The sequence below is a fragment of the Schistocerca nitens genome, chromosome 10 (genome assembly GCF_023898315.1).
Source record: "Schistocerca nitens isolate TAMUIC-IGC-003100 chromosome 10, iqSchNite1.1, whole genome shotgun sequence".
NCBI lineage: Eukaryota > Metazoa > Arthropoda > Insecta > Orthoptera > Acrididae > Schistocerca > Schistocerca nitens.
Window position 1 is genome coordinate 4,379,018 of NC_064623.1, and position 19,240 is coordinate 4,398,257.

The 19,240-nt window shown below is 44.9% G+C and overlaps 1 protein-coding gene across 1 annotated transcript in view; it reads left to right on the forward strand.

The window, feature by feature from the left end:
- LOC126210108 (uncharacterized) overlaps positions 1–19,240 on the forward strand; it is a 453,742-nt gene that overhangs the window by 377,332 nt on the left and 57,170 nt on the right. Inside the window, exon 7 of the mRNA XM_049939246.1 lies at positions 5,839–5,955. Within this exon, the coding sequence (XP_049795203.1) occupies positions 5,839–5,955 (117 nt within the window). The remainder of the gene's footprint in view (positions 1–5,838; positions 5,956–19,240) is intronic.

Below are 19,240 nucleotides of genomic sequence, written 5' to 3' on the forward strand. Positions count from 1 at the left end.
CTATTTCACACATAGGGGAAATGGCATATGTCAGAGAAGGCGGGGGGAATTTGGCAACGATGTGTGATATCATCGATGGTGTCATAGGGGGAGGAAAGCGGATATCTGACAATAATGCAAGTGCTACCAGAACTCATACTACTATAGTTCACATCAAACTATATTAAAGAAAATGTGTATTGCGAGGCGAGTGTCAGAGCTCCCAGACTCCTGAATTCTCTGCCTCGTGATGACTGGGTGTTGTGTGCTGTCCTTCGGTTAGTTAGGTTTAAGTAGTTCTAAGTTCTAGGGGACTGATGACCATAGATGTTAAGTCCCATAGTGCTCAGTGCCATTTGAACCATTTTGAAGACTCCTGAACAGGGGTAGACAAGATGCTCGCAAACTTACACCGCACATTGCTTGAAGTGTTCGGTAGTGAACCAAAACTACCGTTTGTCAACGGGAAGAGTTTCCGCAGTATAATGTCGTTTGTCATAATTAAATGCAAATATGCAAACTGTATTGAATTTTCTGATTTTGAGAGTACTGATAGACGATCTGTTTTATTTGTTAAAAACCACTGAAAATCCAAACTCGCATAAAATACTTCTTTATTTAAGACAACCGGTTTCAACGGTCTTTGCTGTCGTCTTCAGCTCTTAAACACCTTTTGATGTGAAACATGTTCACGCGTGAGATGTCAAGTGGACAAAACTCAGCACATTATGACAAACTTTTATGATGTGCTGAGTTTTATCCACTTGATATCTTGTGCATGAGCTTACCCGTAAAATGAACATGTTTTACATCAAAACATGTTTAAGACATGAAGACGACAGCATAGACTGTTCAAATTGGTTGTCTTAAACAAAGACATATTTAATGCGACCTTGGCTTTTGAATGGTTTTTAATATGCAAAGTATACTCCCTTTCGCGTTGGACTACTACTTACTGTAGGTACTGTTCTAAAACACACAGCAGCATTAGGTTTTGCTCAAGATCCTAAACACGAACTTTGCACGACAACTTACCGTCTATCTTAACACCTAGGCCCTTGGTTTGTTCAGACTTGCTAAGCACATGCCCTTTCTGTGTAAGTAAAATTTTAGTTATAAATTTAAAGTGGCAGGAAATCGAAAAAGCATTGCCTTTATTACGTTGTTACACTTCGCTTGCCAATGCCCAACAGGTCACACTTATGTCATACAGCATCGTATTATTTTAAATTCAATTCGGTTTTGTTGGAAGTGGAAATGCCTCACCGAACGACAATTGACCGAAGAGGAAGTGTCTGTTCTTCAAAAAGGAGGGAATTTCGCTATCATCCCGAGAACTATACCTATGGAGGACATCATTGCCAACACCGAAGCAGCCATTCGGACCCTTCCTTGTGAAAGGGCAGAGGAAATACGCACTGAAACAGCCAGGATACTGCGCCGAGCAAAACCACCAGCTTGCAACCTGAAGAAAGAAGAGGTACAAGCCATTAAGAATCTCAACGCCGACAAGAGTGTATTGGTACTGCCTGCCGATAAGGGGAATGCGACCGTCGTAATGAAGACCGAAGATTATGAGCAAAAGATCCGAGACCTATTAGATCCGACGACGTACCGAAAACTAAGCGCAGATCCGACGCAGCGTATCACTCGGAATACGAATCGATTAATCAAGGCGTCTTCTCTGCCGGCTGACATACAGAGAAACCTGCGCAACACAGAAGCCCTACCGCCTCGGCTGTACGGATTACCCAAGATCCATAAGAACAACGTTCCACTGGGACCGATCGTTAGCGCTCCTGGCTCACCAACGTATAAACTGGCGAAACACTTGGCCTCTCTGCTCCAACCACACGTGGGGAAGACCGACATACATTAAGGACTCAGGACATTTCATTGAGAAGCTGAAGAAACTGAAACTTGCGCCAAACGACATCCTGGTCAGTTTTGATGTTGTTTCGTTATTTACGAAAGTGCCACTCAGTGACGCTCTGGAGCACATCTGCTCCATGTTCCCGCAAGACATCAAAAAGTTCTTCCATGCATGTCTCACCACGAGCTATTTCACGTGGAATGGCGATTTCTACGAACAGCTGGAAGGTGTCGCCATGGGTAGTCCTCTCAGTCCAGTGGTGGCCAACTTCTTCATGGAACAATTCGAAGCACAGGCACTGGACTCGGCGACTTGCAAACCTAAGGTGTGGTACAGGTACGTCGATGATACTTTCGTGGTGTGGGGCCATGGTGAAGAACAGCTTGGTGAATTCCTGAGACACTTGAACAGCCTCCATGCCAACATAACATTTACCATGGAAGTAGAAAAGGACAAGAAACTGCCATTTCTAGATGTGCTGGTCACAAGGGACGGCGAAAACCTGGGACACAGCGTACATCGGAAACCGACACACACGGACCGATACCTGTACAAACTGTCAAACCACCACCCGAGCCAGAAAAGAGGCATGATTAGTACGCTCGTAACGAGAGCAGGACGAATATGTGAGACGCAAGCCCGCATCTCGTGGTCGTGCGGTAGCGTTCTCGCTTCCCACGCCCGGGTTCCCGGGTTCGATTCCCGGCGGGGTCAGGGATTTTCTCTGCCTCGTGATGGCTGGGTGTTGTGTGCTGCCCTTAGGTTAGTTAAGTTTAAGTAGTTCTAAGTTCTAGGGGACTGATGACCATAGATGTTAAGTCCCATAGTGCTCAGAGCCATTTGAACCATTTGAATTTGTGAGACGCAACACCTCAAACGAGAAATGCAACACCTGGAAACTGTTCTGAGGAGCAATGGGTACTCCACAAATTACGTTAGAAGTGTAACAGAGCCAAACACTCGGCGAAGTAAGGAACCAGAAAAAGAAATGTCGGGTACGGCCTTTCTGCCATACATTCCCAGAGTGACGGACAGAATCGGCCATATATTGCGCAAACACGGCGTAAAGACGATTTTCAAACCGACAAGGAAGATCAAAGAGTGTCTTAGATCGGCGAAGGAGAAAAGAGACCCACTCTCAATGTCGGGAATATACCGTATACCATGCACATGCGGAAAAGTTTGTCGGAATGACTGGACGATCAATTAACACCAGGATCAAAGAGCATAAGCGACATTGCAGGTTGGGGCAGGTGGAGAAATCGGCCGTGGCAGAGCACGCACTGAATGAGACCGACCACGTAATAAAATTCGCCGACACGGAAATTCTGGCTGTAGAGAAGCACTATCACACGCGCTTGTTCAGAGAAGCTGTAGAAATCCAAAAACACGCGAACAGTTTCAACAAGAAAGAGGAAAGCCCTAAGGTAAACGGATCCTGGCTGCCCGTACTGCAGCGAACGACCGTCGCAGGTAGCAAGAGGAGAACCGCACCGGAAATGACCGCGGAGAAGCCCTCGGACGTTGGCGCGCCAGGTACATATAGTCTGCGGCCGCGAGCTCGGCTCCAGTTCACCACCGGCAATGGAGGGTGAAGCTTTGACAATGCCAGCCACTCGTGCTGGCGAAACGTCAGAAAAATCATTAGATGAACGTCGGCCGAAGAACCCGAGACAGAAGCCAATAGGCAGTTTGTCAACAAGTGGCCACGAAAGCCTTAACCATTTTGTAATATTCACCATGTTGAGTTTCCCGCCAACTTAGGCTTAGGACAACAGCCATATTTCCACAGTGATGTTGTAGGGGTGAGGGAAACACAGTTGGATTATTTTGAATGTCCCGCATTTTTTAACTTCCTGCTATTTTTTTTATTTTCTGGTCTTTTATGGCTAGCGTAACTGGCCTGTCAGATGGGGGAATCGACAGCACTGTATGACATCATTGATGATGTCGTAAAAGGACAGAAGGAGCAAATCTGTTAACAATGCATGTGCTTCCAGAAGTCTCCGCATACTACTAAAATTTGAGCTTATTCCCAAGAATTAACAGACTGCACTCAGTTAATTTGAGATGGAAATGCAGCCTGCATTTGGATCGCACGTTGTTGACTCTTGTGCATAAAGACATTCAGTATTCTGCTGCACTCATTTTCATTAATCTACCACAGGAATTAAAAAGATCTTAGCTGTAATCCTCGCACTTTCTAGACCAATCCAAAGAATTTCCCCATGGATTGCTCCATCTGTCAGTCGGCAATTTTCTCAGAAAAAAATTTAGAACACTCCTGGGTTATAGTATTGGTTATATTAATGTGTACTCAGCAGCTTTTCACCTGCATAGGATTCGTTTGAATTTTATTTTATCGGTGATTAACTTTTCTGATGTTAATTTCATATACTGACGTTGCAAGACCATGGAGATTTGTTCCTCATTTTGGTCCTAAGGAACTAGATGTGTAAAATAAAAAAAGCAACGTTACGGAATAGTGATGAAGTGACAACTTGGCAACTACCTCTTAGTGAGTGCGGTTATGGGAGCGCAGTCACATCTCTGCCCGTCAGTGCACAGTGTGTGTGTTTCCCGAAGGATGCAGGAACTGCACGTGTAGTCTGCTCCACAGCTTACGTGGATGCCAGTCCGCTCAGGCGAGGAGAGTAGTCTGCTTGCTCCCCTAGAGCACCTTGGGTGGTAATTGTTTTCTCCCTAATCACTAGCGGGTCAGTTGTTCCTCAAAGTGAGAGGTGAACACCTCTACAGGGTGAAATCCAGCTCTACCGAAAAAGTTTCGGATCTTGTTCACTAATATTTTCTGAGTATTTTGCTTAAAGAATCCACGGTCTCTGGTTGCTCGTTACAGAGTAGTAACGTAATTATCGTTTATTCGGTTCGTTACCTCATCTACATTTGTTTTTGTGTAAATACCTGCAACTGTCTGGGGAATAATTCTACCTGCGCCAACATACACCTTCTGCTGGGACTGCGAAGACTAGATCAGAGAAAACAGGGCTCGTACTGAGACGTTTAAACAGTCGAATCCCCCTCGTTCCATTTACGGGAGGAACAGGAAAGGTAATGACTGCTACGGTGCTGCTGGGTACGTACGGTGGCTTGCGGAGTGTGCATGTAGATGTAGATGGACAACAGTGACGAATCCTGGAATATGCAGTCACCAAAATGTGCTTCACAAAACACAGAATATTGCGACAACCTTCAGCCGAGACATGTACGTTTCTATAACAGCGCGTTCATTCTGTCCCTTCAGTGTATAGCACGGTACGTAACAAAAGCAGAATTGTTCAAAACACCAACGACCGTGCTGCAGCAGAGTGTACAAAGAGGCCTCGTAGTCTGCCTCAGTGGTTCAGCAGTCCCAGCACGTTGTTGGAGCGCTGCCTGCACCACAGGCCAAACGCACGTCGGAGGTGCTTCAGATACGTGGCAGTAACCTGTGTTCCTTCATTGTGTACCCAGTGAAGGGATCTGAAAGCTTCCTCGCGGATTGATGAGAATACTTTTGGTGACATGGAAGCTCTTTGCCAGGCTCCTCTTTCAGTCTCGAATTTTTCACTATTCTGATGAAATCTAATTGAAGATGTAGCGCCGGCCGCTGTGGCGTAGCGGGTCTAGGCGCTTCAGTCAGGAACCGCGCTGCTGCTACGGTCGCAGGTTCGAATCCTGCCTCGGTCATTGATGTGTGTGATGTCCTTAGGTTAGCTAGGTTTAAGTAGTTCTAAGTATAACGTACTGATGGCCTCAGATATCAAGTCCCATAGTGCTTAGAGCCATTTGAAGATGTAGCATTATTTTACTAAATGTAATAATTCGCATCAGATCTAAACTCTGAGGGCACTGCATCGCTTGGAAGTAGTGTGATTGGAAATTTCCGCTATAGAAAAGAAACCCGTAGAATAGATAGTATTCCATCACCCATACAGTTGTTTTGGACCATGCTGTCTCTATTAAAGCGAAGTATTCTCTTGTTCCAGAGAAGGCTGCGTGCAGAACGGGCTAGAAATGTGAGGGTGCTGTCCGGAGACTCAGCTTATCGGCTGTCTGCTCTGCGCCTGGCGACGCTGGCCCTGTCCATACAGGAGTCCTACCAGGTACTTACTGGCCCTGTCCATTCAGGAAACCTACCAGGTGCTTACTGGCCCTGTCCATACAGGAGACCTACTTACTGGCTCTATCCATACAGGAGACCTACCAGGTACTTACCGGCTCTGACCATACAGGAGACCTACCAGGTACTTACCAGCTAAATGTAAAATGTAAATGTCGTGTGACTAGGGCCTCCCATCAGGTAGACTGTTCGCCGGATGCAGTCTTTCGATTTGACACCACTTCAGCGACTTCCGCGTCGATCGGGATGAAATGAAGATGATTAGGACAACACAACACCCAGTCCCTGAGAGAAGAAAATCTCCGACCCAGCTGGGAATCGAATCCGGTCCCTTAGGATTGACATTCTGTCGCACTGACCACTCAGCTACCGGGGGCACTTACTAGCTCTGTCCATACAGGAGACCTACCAGGCATTTGCTGTCTCTGTCCATATAGAAGAACTACCAGGTACTTACCAGCTCTGTCGACATAGGAGACCTGCCAGCTATTACCATCCATCCTCCGCCCTCAGTGATAGATTGTACCGTCAGTAAGCCCTCGTGCTCAATAAAATGAAGCTCTATGTGAGACACATACAATAATGGACATGGATATATTGTAAAAAGTAAAGCTGTCATCGACCTGAGGATGGTTTCAACACCACAGTGCTTTAGTAGGCACAGTCTTCTTGGAAGTCATCTTCCCTTCTGTTCCTCCGACCTACCAAGTGGTTTAGTTAGCCAGTTGTAGGGGGACCAACAGCGTAACATGGACCCTGAAATATGGTGCAGCTTGGAACTTTTCACGTTAACATATCGTTGGCCAAAGATGAAGCAACCGAAAAGTAGCAGAAATAATCTTAGGAAGAACTGGGGATCGAACCCCAGACCGTTTTATTTGTTGTCTAATACTTAAACACTGAGCCACCGACCCACAAACCGACATATGATTAAGCATAACCAATTAAGCGTGAATTTATTTCCAGTATAAACAGTTTTTGGCTTGGATAATTATTCTGAAAATGTAGTCCGTGACAGCCTCACGCATACGGAGTAGTTGACTCACGAGTTTCGTGGTTCTCGCCCTACCTGTATGACAGAAAGCAGAGGGTGTAAATTCCTTATTGGACATATTGCTATAAGCACTCAGAGCTGAAGCAGTCAGAAATGGTAAACCACAAGCTTCTATTTTGGTTCGTCATTTGTTTCTGATATACACAAATGATCTTTCACTTGCAATGTCAGAATATACAAACTTGGGCCAGGGATAGTATTTTGAAAATATGGTGGTTATACGAATTATATCTGGGCTTACTACTAGAACAACCTGCACGGACATCTTCAGAAAACTTGGTACTTTGCAACAGCTTCACAACATATATTTTCATTAGTAACGCTTTATAGTCGCCAGTATTTGCATTTTCTCAAAAAATGGTGGGAAGTGTGAATTCAACAATAAGGCCGAAAATAACCTCTTCAAAGACTCCGAGATCTTGACATTAGCACTGAAAGGAGTAGGGTGCGGGAAAAGTGACTGCAAAGAGCGTATAAAGTGTCCTGGGGGTAACATGGTGGTGTTATAGACTGAATTAAACAACTCTCTACTGGTCATCTCCTACTCCACTAAATGGTATCTTCACAGAAACTCTTAAAATTAATTGTAATACAATAATAATAATATTGTTTACCCTTTCATCAGCTGCAGGAAGTACACATATACTTACGACTAACTGTATTTCTGTACTGCGTTCATGGGAATCAGTGGTGCCGTCACTAGCTGGTGTTAAACATTCCGTTATATATGTAAAATAACGTTCACCAAAAATCCGCTAGGTGTCGTTAAACTTTCTTAAGGGCAAAAGCCGGGGTCGGGAAATTATATTATTTTCGACTCTTGGTTATTGCCAGACAATCACGTGGTACAAGATTTTTTTTAATTATACTATTTTGCTTTTATTATAGTGTTATTTTACAAGCTTGGTATGAAACACTAAAAATCACACTAATTTAATGGTTTATGGTACTGAAAGTGTGTTGCTATTTTTAACAACAAAATTAGTTCTAACATACGCACAGTTACAAAAATCCCAAAAAAAAAAATTAAATTCGTGAACGATGCCCCCTTAAGTGCTCCACTCAATTGGAACTGCAAATTATTCGTGTCTCAGGCGTTCGATCTGAAAAGACAAAATAAAAAGTGTACTTTGAGCGTTTAAAATTTTCTGGTTGTAATTATGTGCATGAGATTACTGATAAAATAAAATATATACACTGTGGCATTTTAAACGTTTTACATTGAAAGCCCAGATAATGCAATCATTACTCAACTTTTATCATGAGACCAATCCTAAAATCGAATAAAGATCGTCTGTTCCATATAAAAAGGTCAATGCTGGCCAAAAAATGTGTGAAACAGATAATTGTTTTTTCGATTTAACGGCTGGTCCCATAGTAAATGTTGTTCGCGGTGGGTACATGCTGATTTGACTTTTGATGCAACATGTCACGGTGTAGGTAGTACAGTACGCTTTCATAAAATAAAATTTCAAAATCGTATAAGAAGTCTCCAGGATCATAAACTGCCTTTACTGAAGAAGAAGTTTAAGTCCCTCCAGTTTCTCTTGGTCTTGCTTTATCTACATGGTTAATAACATCTTCTGGGAGATCATAATTCGAGCAACTCATGTTTTTAATATTTGGTTGGTTTTTGATGAGAAGAATATAAAGTACACTCTGTTCCGTGGTTTATTTTTCACAACATTCACGGAGCTAAACACACTTTACACTTCGGCGTCACAATGCGGTGAGGATAGAACAGCAATAATGTAAGGGTAGAACAGCAGTAGCGCATTCTTATGTTCGGCTACTTTAGCCCAAAAGCTAATAGTGTCCCCGTTTAGCGGACTTCAGTCAACGAGGTAAATAGTTTGCCACTGCTGCAAGATTTTGTCAGTTTTTTTCGTCGGCCTATCCCATTTCCCGTAAAAGACAAATTAAAGAAGTGTCTTGAATGTTTCAAAGTTTCTTCCCCTCTCAGGAGTTGCATTTTTTCTATGTTGTTGTTGTGGTCTTCAGTCCTGAGACTGGTTTGATGCAGCTCTCCATGCTACTCTATCCTGTGCAAGCTTCTTTATCTCCCAATACGTACTGCAGCCTACTTCCTTCTGAATCTGTTTAGTGTATTCATCTCTTGCTCTCCCTCTACGATTTTTACCCTCCACGCTGCCCTCCAATGCTAAATTTGTGATCCCTTGATACCTCAGAACATATCCTACCAACCGGTCCGTTCTTCTTGTCAAGTTGTGCCACAAACTCCTCTTCTCCCCAATTCTATTCAATACCTCCTCATTAGTTATGTGATCTACCCATCTAATCTTCAGCATTCTTCTGTAGCACCACATTTCGAAAGCTTCTATTCTCTTCTTGTCCAAACTATTATCGTCCATGTTTCACTTCCATACATGGCTACACTCCATACAAATACTTTCAGAAACGACTTCCTGACACTTAAATCTATACTCATGTTAACAAATTTCTCTTCTTCAGAAACGCTTTCCTTGCCATTACCAGTCTACATTTTATATCCTCTCTACTTCGATCATTATCAGTTATTTTGCTCCTCAAATAGCAAAACTGCTTTACTACTTTAAGTGTCTCATTTCCTAATCTAATTCCCTCAGCATCACCCGAATTAATTATCCTCCTTTTGCTTTTGTTGATGTTCAACCTATATCGCCCTTTCAAGACACTGTCGATTCCGTTCCGCTGCTCTTCCAAGTCGTTTGCTGTCTCTGACAGAATAACAATGTCATCGGCGAACCCCAACGTTTTTATTTCTTCTCCATGCATTTTAATGCCTACTCCGAACTTTTCTTTTGTTTCCTTTACTGCTTGCTCAACATACCGATTGAATAACATCGGGGACAGGCTACAACCCTGTCTCACTGCCTTACCAACGACTGCTTCCCTTTCATGCCCCTCGACTCCTATAACTGCCATCTGGTTTCTGTACAAATTGTAAATAGCCTTTCGCTCCCTGTATTTTACCCCTGCCACGTTTAGAATTTGAAAGGGAGTATTTGCACGTGTGACTCAAAAAGATATCCGAGGTAGGGGACGGGTTTGATGTGGTTTCTAATTTTGAGGTGCATGTGGTCTCGGTCAGTTGTTCTTGCCGTCGACAACAGAATTCTTTGGCAGGCTGAACGTAGCAAAGCCACGAAAGAAGTTTTGCGGGTTTTGCTTTATGACTCTCAAAGATTTCGATTGTCTGTTGCATCTCACCGAGAACGGTTTTCAAAAGCTACATACAGAATCTAGAGTCGAATACCTATTATAAAGCATCTGCGTTGTGTAACATCGATCTTCAGTAGTCATAAAATGCAATTTTAATTCATCCCACTGCGACAGAATTCTTGCTATAGCCGGTTAGACAGATAACCATCGTGTGTCGCACGCCTTCAGTGCATCACCGCAATTACATAGCTGGCCACCGTAAATGCAACACCCTGAAGGAAGCATCCGAATCAAGTGAAATTTACACCATGGGTTTGCAGCGATGAGATGTGCAACTGATTAGAATTTCAGCGCAGACGCACGTCACGCGCGCCTGTGGCGCCACCTCATAGCGCCATTTAAGGCTTGGCGATTTCGACGAGTGTACGTTCGGCAGGTGTGTTTACCTTGTGGTTGTTTCACAAGACGATCAGTTATGCCTCGTAGACAACAGCGAACATCTTTTGATCAAGTATCCGAGTTCGACAGAGGAAGGATAGTGGCTTACCGAGATTGTGGATTATCATACAGAGAAATCGCTAGTCGTGTTGGACGAAACCAAACAACTGTAATGCGGATATGTGACCGTTGGATGCAGGAGGGTACGACGGACCGACGTGGTCGATCGCATTCACCTCGGTGCACCACTGCACGTGCTGATAGGCAAATTGTGCGCATGGCAGTGACGGATCGCTCAGTGACATCCCGAACCGTAGCACAGCACATTGCGTCTGTAACGCATCATCCAGTGTCTGCGCGTACCATTCGACGCCGTTTATAGCAGAGTGGTCTGTCCGCAAGACGTCCATTGCTTCGTCTACCATTGACGCAGAACCACAGACGTCTCCGTCGCCAATGGTGTGATGACAGACGGATGTGGACGGCGGAATGGAATGACGTTGTCTTTACTGACGTGGCACGCTTCTGTCTGCAGCACCACGATGGTCGGATTCGAGTGTGGACACCGTGGAGAGAGGATGCTGGGCAGCTGCATTATGCACCGCCACACTGGTCTTGCACCGGGTATTATGTTATGGGGCGGTATTGGATATTACTCTCGCACGCCTCTAGTACGCATTGTCGGTACTTTAAATAGCCGGCGCTACATATCCGAGGTGCTGGAGCCAGTTGTCCTTCCTTACCTTCAGGGCTCGGCCACAGCCATATTTCAACAGGACAATGCGCGACCACACGTGGCACGCATTGTCCAAAGATTCTTCGTCAATAACCAGATTGAAGTGCTTCCCTGGCCGGCTCGCTCTCCGGATCTTTCACCGATAGAAAACATGTGGTCCACGGTTGCTCAACGAGTGACCCAGATTACATCCCCAGCTGCCACACTAGATGATCTTTGGCAACGTGTGGAAGCTGCTTGGGCTGCTGTACCCCAGGAACACACCCAACGTCTCTTTGACTCAATGCCGAGACGTGTGGCAGCTGTGATCTCCAACAATGGCGGCTCTCTCTGGCTACTGATTCTGGCAGGAACCACATGTCACAGACGTCTGTAAACGTAATCATTTGATACTTGGTCAACATGTTATCTACAAAATAAATTTTGTTGTGCTACCTCTTGTCTTTCTTGGTGTTGCATTTACGGTGGCCAGCAGTGTAATTAGCTCAAAAACATTTTATACCAAGTTTGCGCGTTGTCGAGTATGAGAACCAGGTGTAGGTTTGACGGTCCAGAAACGCTGCGTTTCGTGACGGAGTGATTCCTGATGCGTGTGTTACTGCCAGCCATATTGAGTGACAGACAGACAATAGGTACTATAATCACATATGGAGGATTATGTTGCATTTTCAGAATTGTATAACGCTGTGCCTGGAACCAGTCGTGACAGGCGCATTGTGGGTTCGTACTGCAATTAAATTTTGTAGTTTGAGGTCTCGAACTCTTAAACACTCGCATCAGTGCCGATACCACTCCAACGGCATCAGAAGTCTCCAGCGACTGCAAGCTAAAAATGCAGACACTGTCTTTTTTAAAATTAAAATATCTTACGACGATCCCGAGATATTTCCTAATGCTTACACCTGTTAGCTCATCTAATAATAAAATATATTTTTGATGCTATGATACTTAAAGAGTTCCTTTTTGAAATGAGGAGCTAGAATATAATTTATTAGCTGTGTGCGTTTGGTTGTATATAATTTCATGTCATGACAAGTCATTTTTTCATGTCATTTTCCGAATCCTTAAAGCATTTTTACAGTCAAGTGGTCGATGTTGTAAATTGTGCTACGTTAGTAGTGTGCAAAGCTAACGCACACTCAGCTATTCCACAAGATTTACATGTTTCTACAGGTACTGGGGAAAATGTTAGTTGCTAATCTTGAGAAATTAGTTAATATTTTTCTCTGTGTTTTCGTTCCCAAATGCTTCTTCAAGTAGTTAATTTTTGCATACATTTCGGACAGAATGGGCTTTAGTTGAGTTACCTGGCACAGCCTTTAATGAGTGAACGCCGAATAGTATTCCCATTCTTTTCTATAACTTTGGCTGTAGGCTTTTCTTCTAGGCGGCACTCCCATTGTTTTTTCGTAACTGCGTTAATTCCACACAACAACTATCGTTACACAGTCAAAACAGATGATCTGTAAGCAACAGTAATAACTAACGACACATCGACACAACCTTCCAAACAGTCCAGCTCCATTACATTGTTGTTGTTCTCGCTCATTGTTGAGTCACGAAGCTTCCGCAGCTTTTGTGCAGGTTCGCTACTGCAGTGCCACCAAGCGGCTGGCCTAAATAAACACAGCGAAACAATTGTGCGTTGTGTAAATGAGGTGGAGAAGCACATTCAGAACAAAAAGCGGCCGTATTTCGGACTTATTATGCCACTATAAATTGCAGCAGCGGTCAGAAATATCACTTTCTTGAGAGAAATGTAAATAATTATTATAGGAATTTAAAAGAACGTTGATTTTAACGTATTTACGCTTTTAGACTTGCAAGAAAATGTTTAACATTTCGATTCACTCTTACTGTTAGAACTTTGACTCTGAACGAGACTGGAAAATCTTCACCATCTTTTCATGGTGTTACTACTGCGTAAATGGCTGGCCGTTTCTCCAATGCAAATAAGCATGTTATTGGACACCAGTTTCAAGCCGTACCTACTAAAATAGTTCAGTTTCATTAAAAGAGAAAATCAGATAGATCTGCGTAATTTTCTGTATATAGTAGATTCAGTAAGAAAGTATGTAGATCTTTTTGTGCGTAATTAAGATAGCCGTGTATAAATTGCCAAGAAATCGTAAAAATTAACAGAGCTTAAGAAATTTCATGAACGCAAGGAAGCGTTTTGGATCGCATTAGTCTAAATTATGTAAATATAAACGGAGAGTTAATTGAATTCTCTAGCGGATATTGGTGGTGTAAAATTGTTTTGCGGTACAATAACCATGCGTTGAGTTGTTCCCCGCGGAGTAATCTTATTTTCCCTTCCCAGAAGTGGAATTAGGGAAGTAAAAGGCTGTTAATATTTATTAGGAACAGAAAGTTAGCACAACACTGAGCATGTAGAGGCGTTATATAGTCGAAAGTGATGAAGAATTGCATTTTTTGCTGTTTATATGGTAACGTGTGCTAAGTGTAATTTAAGAAATGGACGTAGGCTAAATAAGACGAAAGCGTTACAGGTAGACTTGCAGGAGGACTAAATGTCACAGATGGGAAACAGAATCGGAAGGCTACACACATTTTGATACCTGGGAAGCCGAATAGATACTCGTAAGGCATAGAAGCAAGAACAATGGCAGGAGGGCGGCTGCAAGAAGTAGCAGCTAGTCTCGCTGAATGTGAAAGTTGTGTCGAGAGTCTGAAATCAGCAAAGGGACACGCTAGACAAACTGCAGTCGGCGCAGTGCATCACGAAATACGTACCAGGTTCGCTGATACTCTCACAGTCAGTTCCTTTTAAACCTAAACAAGTCAGGTTACAATGCACTTCTCGTCTATGAGCATTTTCGATGATAGGATTACGCCTCTACTACTGCGAACAGCACGTGTTTTATTTATGTGAGATATCATTATTATGTGTTGAAATTAACAGGATACGGTATTCAGTTTTAAATACATTCTCCAACTATTGCGAACACCGGTATCCAAAGCAGCCCCAAGCTGTTTCTCGGCTTATCCGACGCCATTCACCCGGCACTACAGTCGAGCGCGAGCATCACTGCGGCTCTAAAAAGCTTGCGTTGTTTTCCCTGTACAGTAACGATAGTTTCTGAGGGAATGTTCCCGGTACCGAGGATCCCCGTTTTATTTGATTCGATGTTGAAGTTCCCAGTATCAGAAGTTGAAAATCGGATGAGTGCGTGAATGTAGTAATTATATTTTATTTATTTATTTGTGTTTGGCTAGTCGCACATTATTAATTTCTAAACTAAGAAATTTTGTGTCTGTTTGACTCCCCCTGAAAAGTCGCTAAAGTTTATTTCCCACTAAAACCAGAATTTTGTGCGTCGAAAGTTCATAAATCCGCTATGACGGCAATCCTTTTGGGGAATATGTAGTACGTGTACGACCCACGTACACCCCTGACATCTTAGCTTTAAACTGTCGTGGAATGCGTCTTGTGCCTTTCAGGGGCGGTAAGTAAACGTACCACCAAAAAACCTCGTCTTAGAGGCCAGTGGGTAGTATGCTGACCATTACAGTAATTTTTTCACGAGTATACTTACCACAAAATTAGCGTTTTTTGTGGACTATGGGACGCGTACTTACCATCAGCTGGATGTGCCCGACGTCTTATGGTAGTACACTGTACCATATTTATAAAAACTGCTACGACAGTCAGTTTCTGTAGGCCGCGAGATGGCTGCTGTTGCCACTGGTAAAGTCGGGACACACTGCGTCGTTTCTGCAGTACGTACTTGAACCGCGGTTTATTATTTTCAAAGAATATTGTTAAAAAAATTTATTTCATTTACTAGCGATTCATCAAGAACATTAACTTGAAATTATAAGCAGAAAGCACCCTCTAAATGTCAAGTTACAATTTAATCAGAGGCAGAAAGAAACAAATTTTTGAGTGTATGAGCTTTCGGGCTGAGAACCTTGCCGCTCCCTTTTGACACGGCCTTAGACACGACCGCTCACAACAACCTCTGAAAGACTACACTGGTGCAAATCTGCAACACACCAGATTACCGTAAAGTAAAAGTTTTAACAATTCACACAAGCACACAAACTACGCACCCTGTAGGATGGATGAAAATGGTACAAAACACTAAAATTAAAATATTAACTTGCCACCGAAGGAGCAACTTGATTTTAACTTCTAAGAAAAGTCTTACGGTGGAAGGGTGGTAACTTTATATACTAAAATGACCATTCAAATAAAATCCCACGAAATGCAATCTTATAGAAAATTATACAAGGTTGGTCAAACGAGTTAACATGCACTACAGTACACATATACCGCCTCTCAAGATGATAGGCAAGATAAAAACATATTTTAGAAATTCGGCCGTTACACTCCAAGCAATAAATCCGTTAACACACCGAATCCGACAAACATGACAGAGGCAGCTCCGAACGACAGACAGGCACTAACTGCCTAACATATGCGGACGAGAGACAAACGAGCAAGCTGGGGACGAGAGACTGACCGAGAAAACAAATAGAATATATAAGAGTAAATCACAGAACATAGCACCCTGCGATCTCTCGAGAAGACCTGGCGCAGCACAGGCGCGCCGATCTCCCGTCTCTCCTGGTCCACACCAACCGACCGACTGCCCGCCGCTCCGTCACGACAGCACTGCTCGTGCGCTTCCCACTCACTTCCAGACACACGACGGCGGAAATACTGGCCCGGACCCAACCGTGCAGAGGAAACACGCCCACTGGCTAAACGACATCCCTGCACCAGGAAAGGACCGAGCCAAGCTCCACAAGATGGTAACTGAAGGGGCCCGGAAGCGCTCGGACAACCAGATACACCACGGCGTCGTACGTAGCTGGCACCGGCCACACCGACGCCGTGGGTTGGCTCCTGTTGCTCTCGTGTCGGCCGCGAAGCCACAACCCCTCGCTATACGGCGCGGTCCACTGGACTCACGTGGCGACCTCACATGCGCCGACGCTCAAGGCGGACAAGTCATCTTGTGTCTCAGTGCGCGACCGACCAACCGATCGATCCAACCGCCAATCACCGTTGCCTGAGCAGACTCGAGCTGAGTGGCGGCCTAACGCGCGAACTCAGATGCAGGAACTAAGCCCCGACCGGGCGACCACTCGCTCAGTTCTCTTACTGGCGGAGTGGAAAGACTCTCATTTTGCCGGCTTTAAAGGTTGATCCGAACGACAGACATACTAGCACTCCGAACGACAGACAGACACTAACTGGCTCACAAATGCGGACGAGAGACAGATTAGCTAGCTGGGGACGAGAGACTGACCCCGACTGACTAACTGGCGAGCTCATAGCGCCCCTTAAATGCACGTGAACAGGCAACCTTTCCCCTTTCCCACCAGAGGGAGACACCAAAGCTGCGATTGCCACAGCGGCGCCACCGCCAGAAACGAAGGGCAACTGCTTCACACTACGCGCTACGGCGCGGTCTGCAAAACAGAAATTTTTACCACGGCTCAACCTCCTCCCCTCAAACTAGAACCCGGGAGTGATATGGCGAAATAAACTAACTAGCAGCTACTAAAAAGGGACAAGATAGTGGCCGAGAGAGGCCGCAAGCGGAACACTCGGTCGGACCCACAACTGCAGAGGAAACATGCCCACTGGCTACCCGACATCCCTGCCCCGGGGAGAGACCGACCTAAGTCCGGCAAGACGACCAATCCACAGCCATTGCTAAGCCAGGAACGAAAATAGCGAGATACTCGCAGAGGAAACATGCCCCAGGCTATCCGACATCTCTGCACAGTTGAAGGCACCGAGCTAAGCCTCACAAGATGACCAAAGTTGAAGGGACTATTCGAAACTGACAACCAATGAGCTACCACAACTTTAAGACCAGAAGCTAATGTCTTAACTTAGCGGATTACTATATTTTTACCACGGCTCAGTACTACTATGACTTCTGTCAATCCATTTCTTTGTTGTGTGATAAACCAAGTTTTTAGGACTGTTTTGACATGATGGTAAGGAAACTTGAAGAAAACGCCGTTTTTTCCTTGTGGCAACCCATTACAGTTCACAAAAGGGAAGTGGTAATATCCTTATCGCCGTAGTATTTGGTCCTAAATAACAAAATTAAATACAGTCAGTTGATCACAATTCTAATAAGATACCAAAAGAAATTAACTTTATTGAGTCGCTACAGACCTGTGCCAGCGAAAGGTTTAGATCATTTAACTGTACTGTATTCAAGTAAAGTGTGCCTCATTGACTTGTTTCCATATCCCGGAGACCGATCTCTCTGAAGTCCACGGAGCGGAACTGACCTAATGTAGTCTGGTACTTTGCGTTCTGAATGTAAATATTATTCCCGACACTAAAAGCTCCCTCTGTTACGAGGAAATTAGTGAATCGGTTTGCCTCCCAGCGCCACTCTCAGTGCCACGTGGCTGGGATGACGTCAGAGAGCAGGTTGGGCAGCACTAGGCCCGCGGCACTTTGCCCCCCCCCCCGCCCCCCCCCCGCCCCCCCCCCCCCCTGCCCGACACGCGTTCAGCTCAGGCGGCAGCTGGTTTGTCATGGCGCAGCAAGCAGTTTCCTTCTCCATTCGTGACGTGTCGTGTCGTGCGAGTCAGCTGTTTTTAGAGACTCTCGCAGTCGTCTTCCGTCAGGACAAGTGTCGCCGATTAGGACACCTTTCAGTATGTAATTTGGAGTGACGGTTTCATTGGCATTTCTACCACGTCCACCGTAAATGAGAGAACCTTTCCTTCGTTAGCGAATGTCGTGCGTCGCACACAGAAACAGACACAGAATCGACACGCAACAGCGACGCCGGGCGCAGCGCCTCCAGCACCGGGGCGAGTCCTGCGCGACGCCCACGCCTCCGGCAGGCCAGGGAGAGCCGCGCCTCGACACTCGCATCGAGGAAGACACCCAGTCGTGTGGTGCGGCCAGTAACAGACGTCACACCACTGAACACCTCTGTCCGAGAGGTTTCCAAAGCTGTTAACAAAAATGTGTCGACTCATTAAAAAAAAGAAGGTAAACCCCTAGTTGCCTCCAAATATGTGCAAATGTTACGAATACAGGATATTACTAACCCTCTTCCGTACTGTCATTCGCCAGGAACTTGGTTTCCATAAGTACTGTCTACCTGTTCACGAAATCTTCGTCGTAACCGAGTTACGTGGCTCGCCTTGTGTACCAGCTATGAAAGGCGCTAGTGCCACAGCGTAGTCAGTGTAAAACTCTAGCAGGAGCATCGTCTCCGCTCGGGGAATTGCTCCACAGATGACAGCACTAAATCGTGGCGGGTTCTCTAGAGTTCGAAGACATTATCAACAGTCACGCCAGTCGTCAATAACCCCCCCCCCCCCCCAGTGTACAATACCGTGGCAACCAGAGCTAATTAGCTAATGAGCGTGCTAGCGAGACCCCGATTCGACAACATACGTGTCGAGTTAACCGGCGATTTTCGTGACGGTCGAATGCTGTGTCTGATATTAGGTCTTTATACACGAGCGAAGGAGCGGAAGAAACCGTACTAAAGGGGAAAAGTTGTGCGCCAGGCATAAAGTGCTGCGAACTAAACGAAATGGCGCCCACAGGAGGCGAAACCACATGGTTAAGGCGTCTGTAAAACTCGACAGTAACATACAAAATATAAAGAACCGACTAGAAACGTGAGAAATTATTAGGCCTCCTCTCACGGGATGTGGACGAGTAGCTTTACGGAAACAGACCTTAGGAGCCACCATATTGTACGGCGATGAACAAGGTATTTGCTGGGTTTCCTACGTGCTATCAACGTAAGCTCTTTCAGAGCACCTGTAGATCGAGGATCTCCCCAAAACTATTAGCCACGATTTCTTGTAGTAAAATGATAAAGTACGTATCGGTAGTTGAAAGCTTCCTGT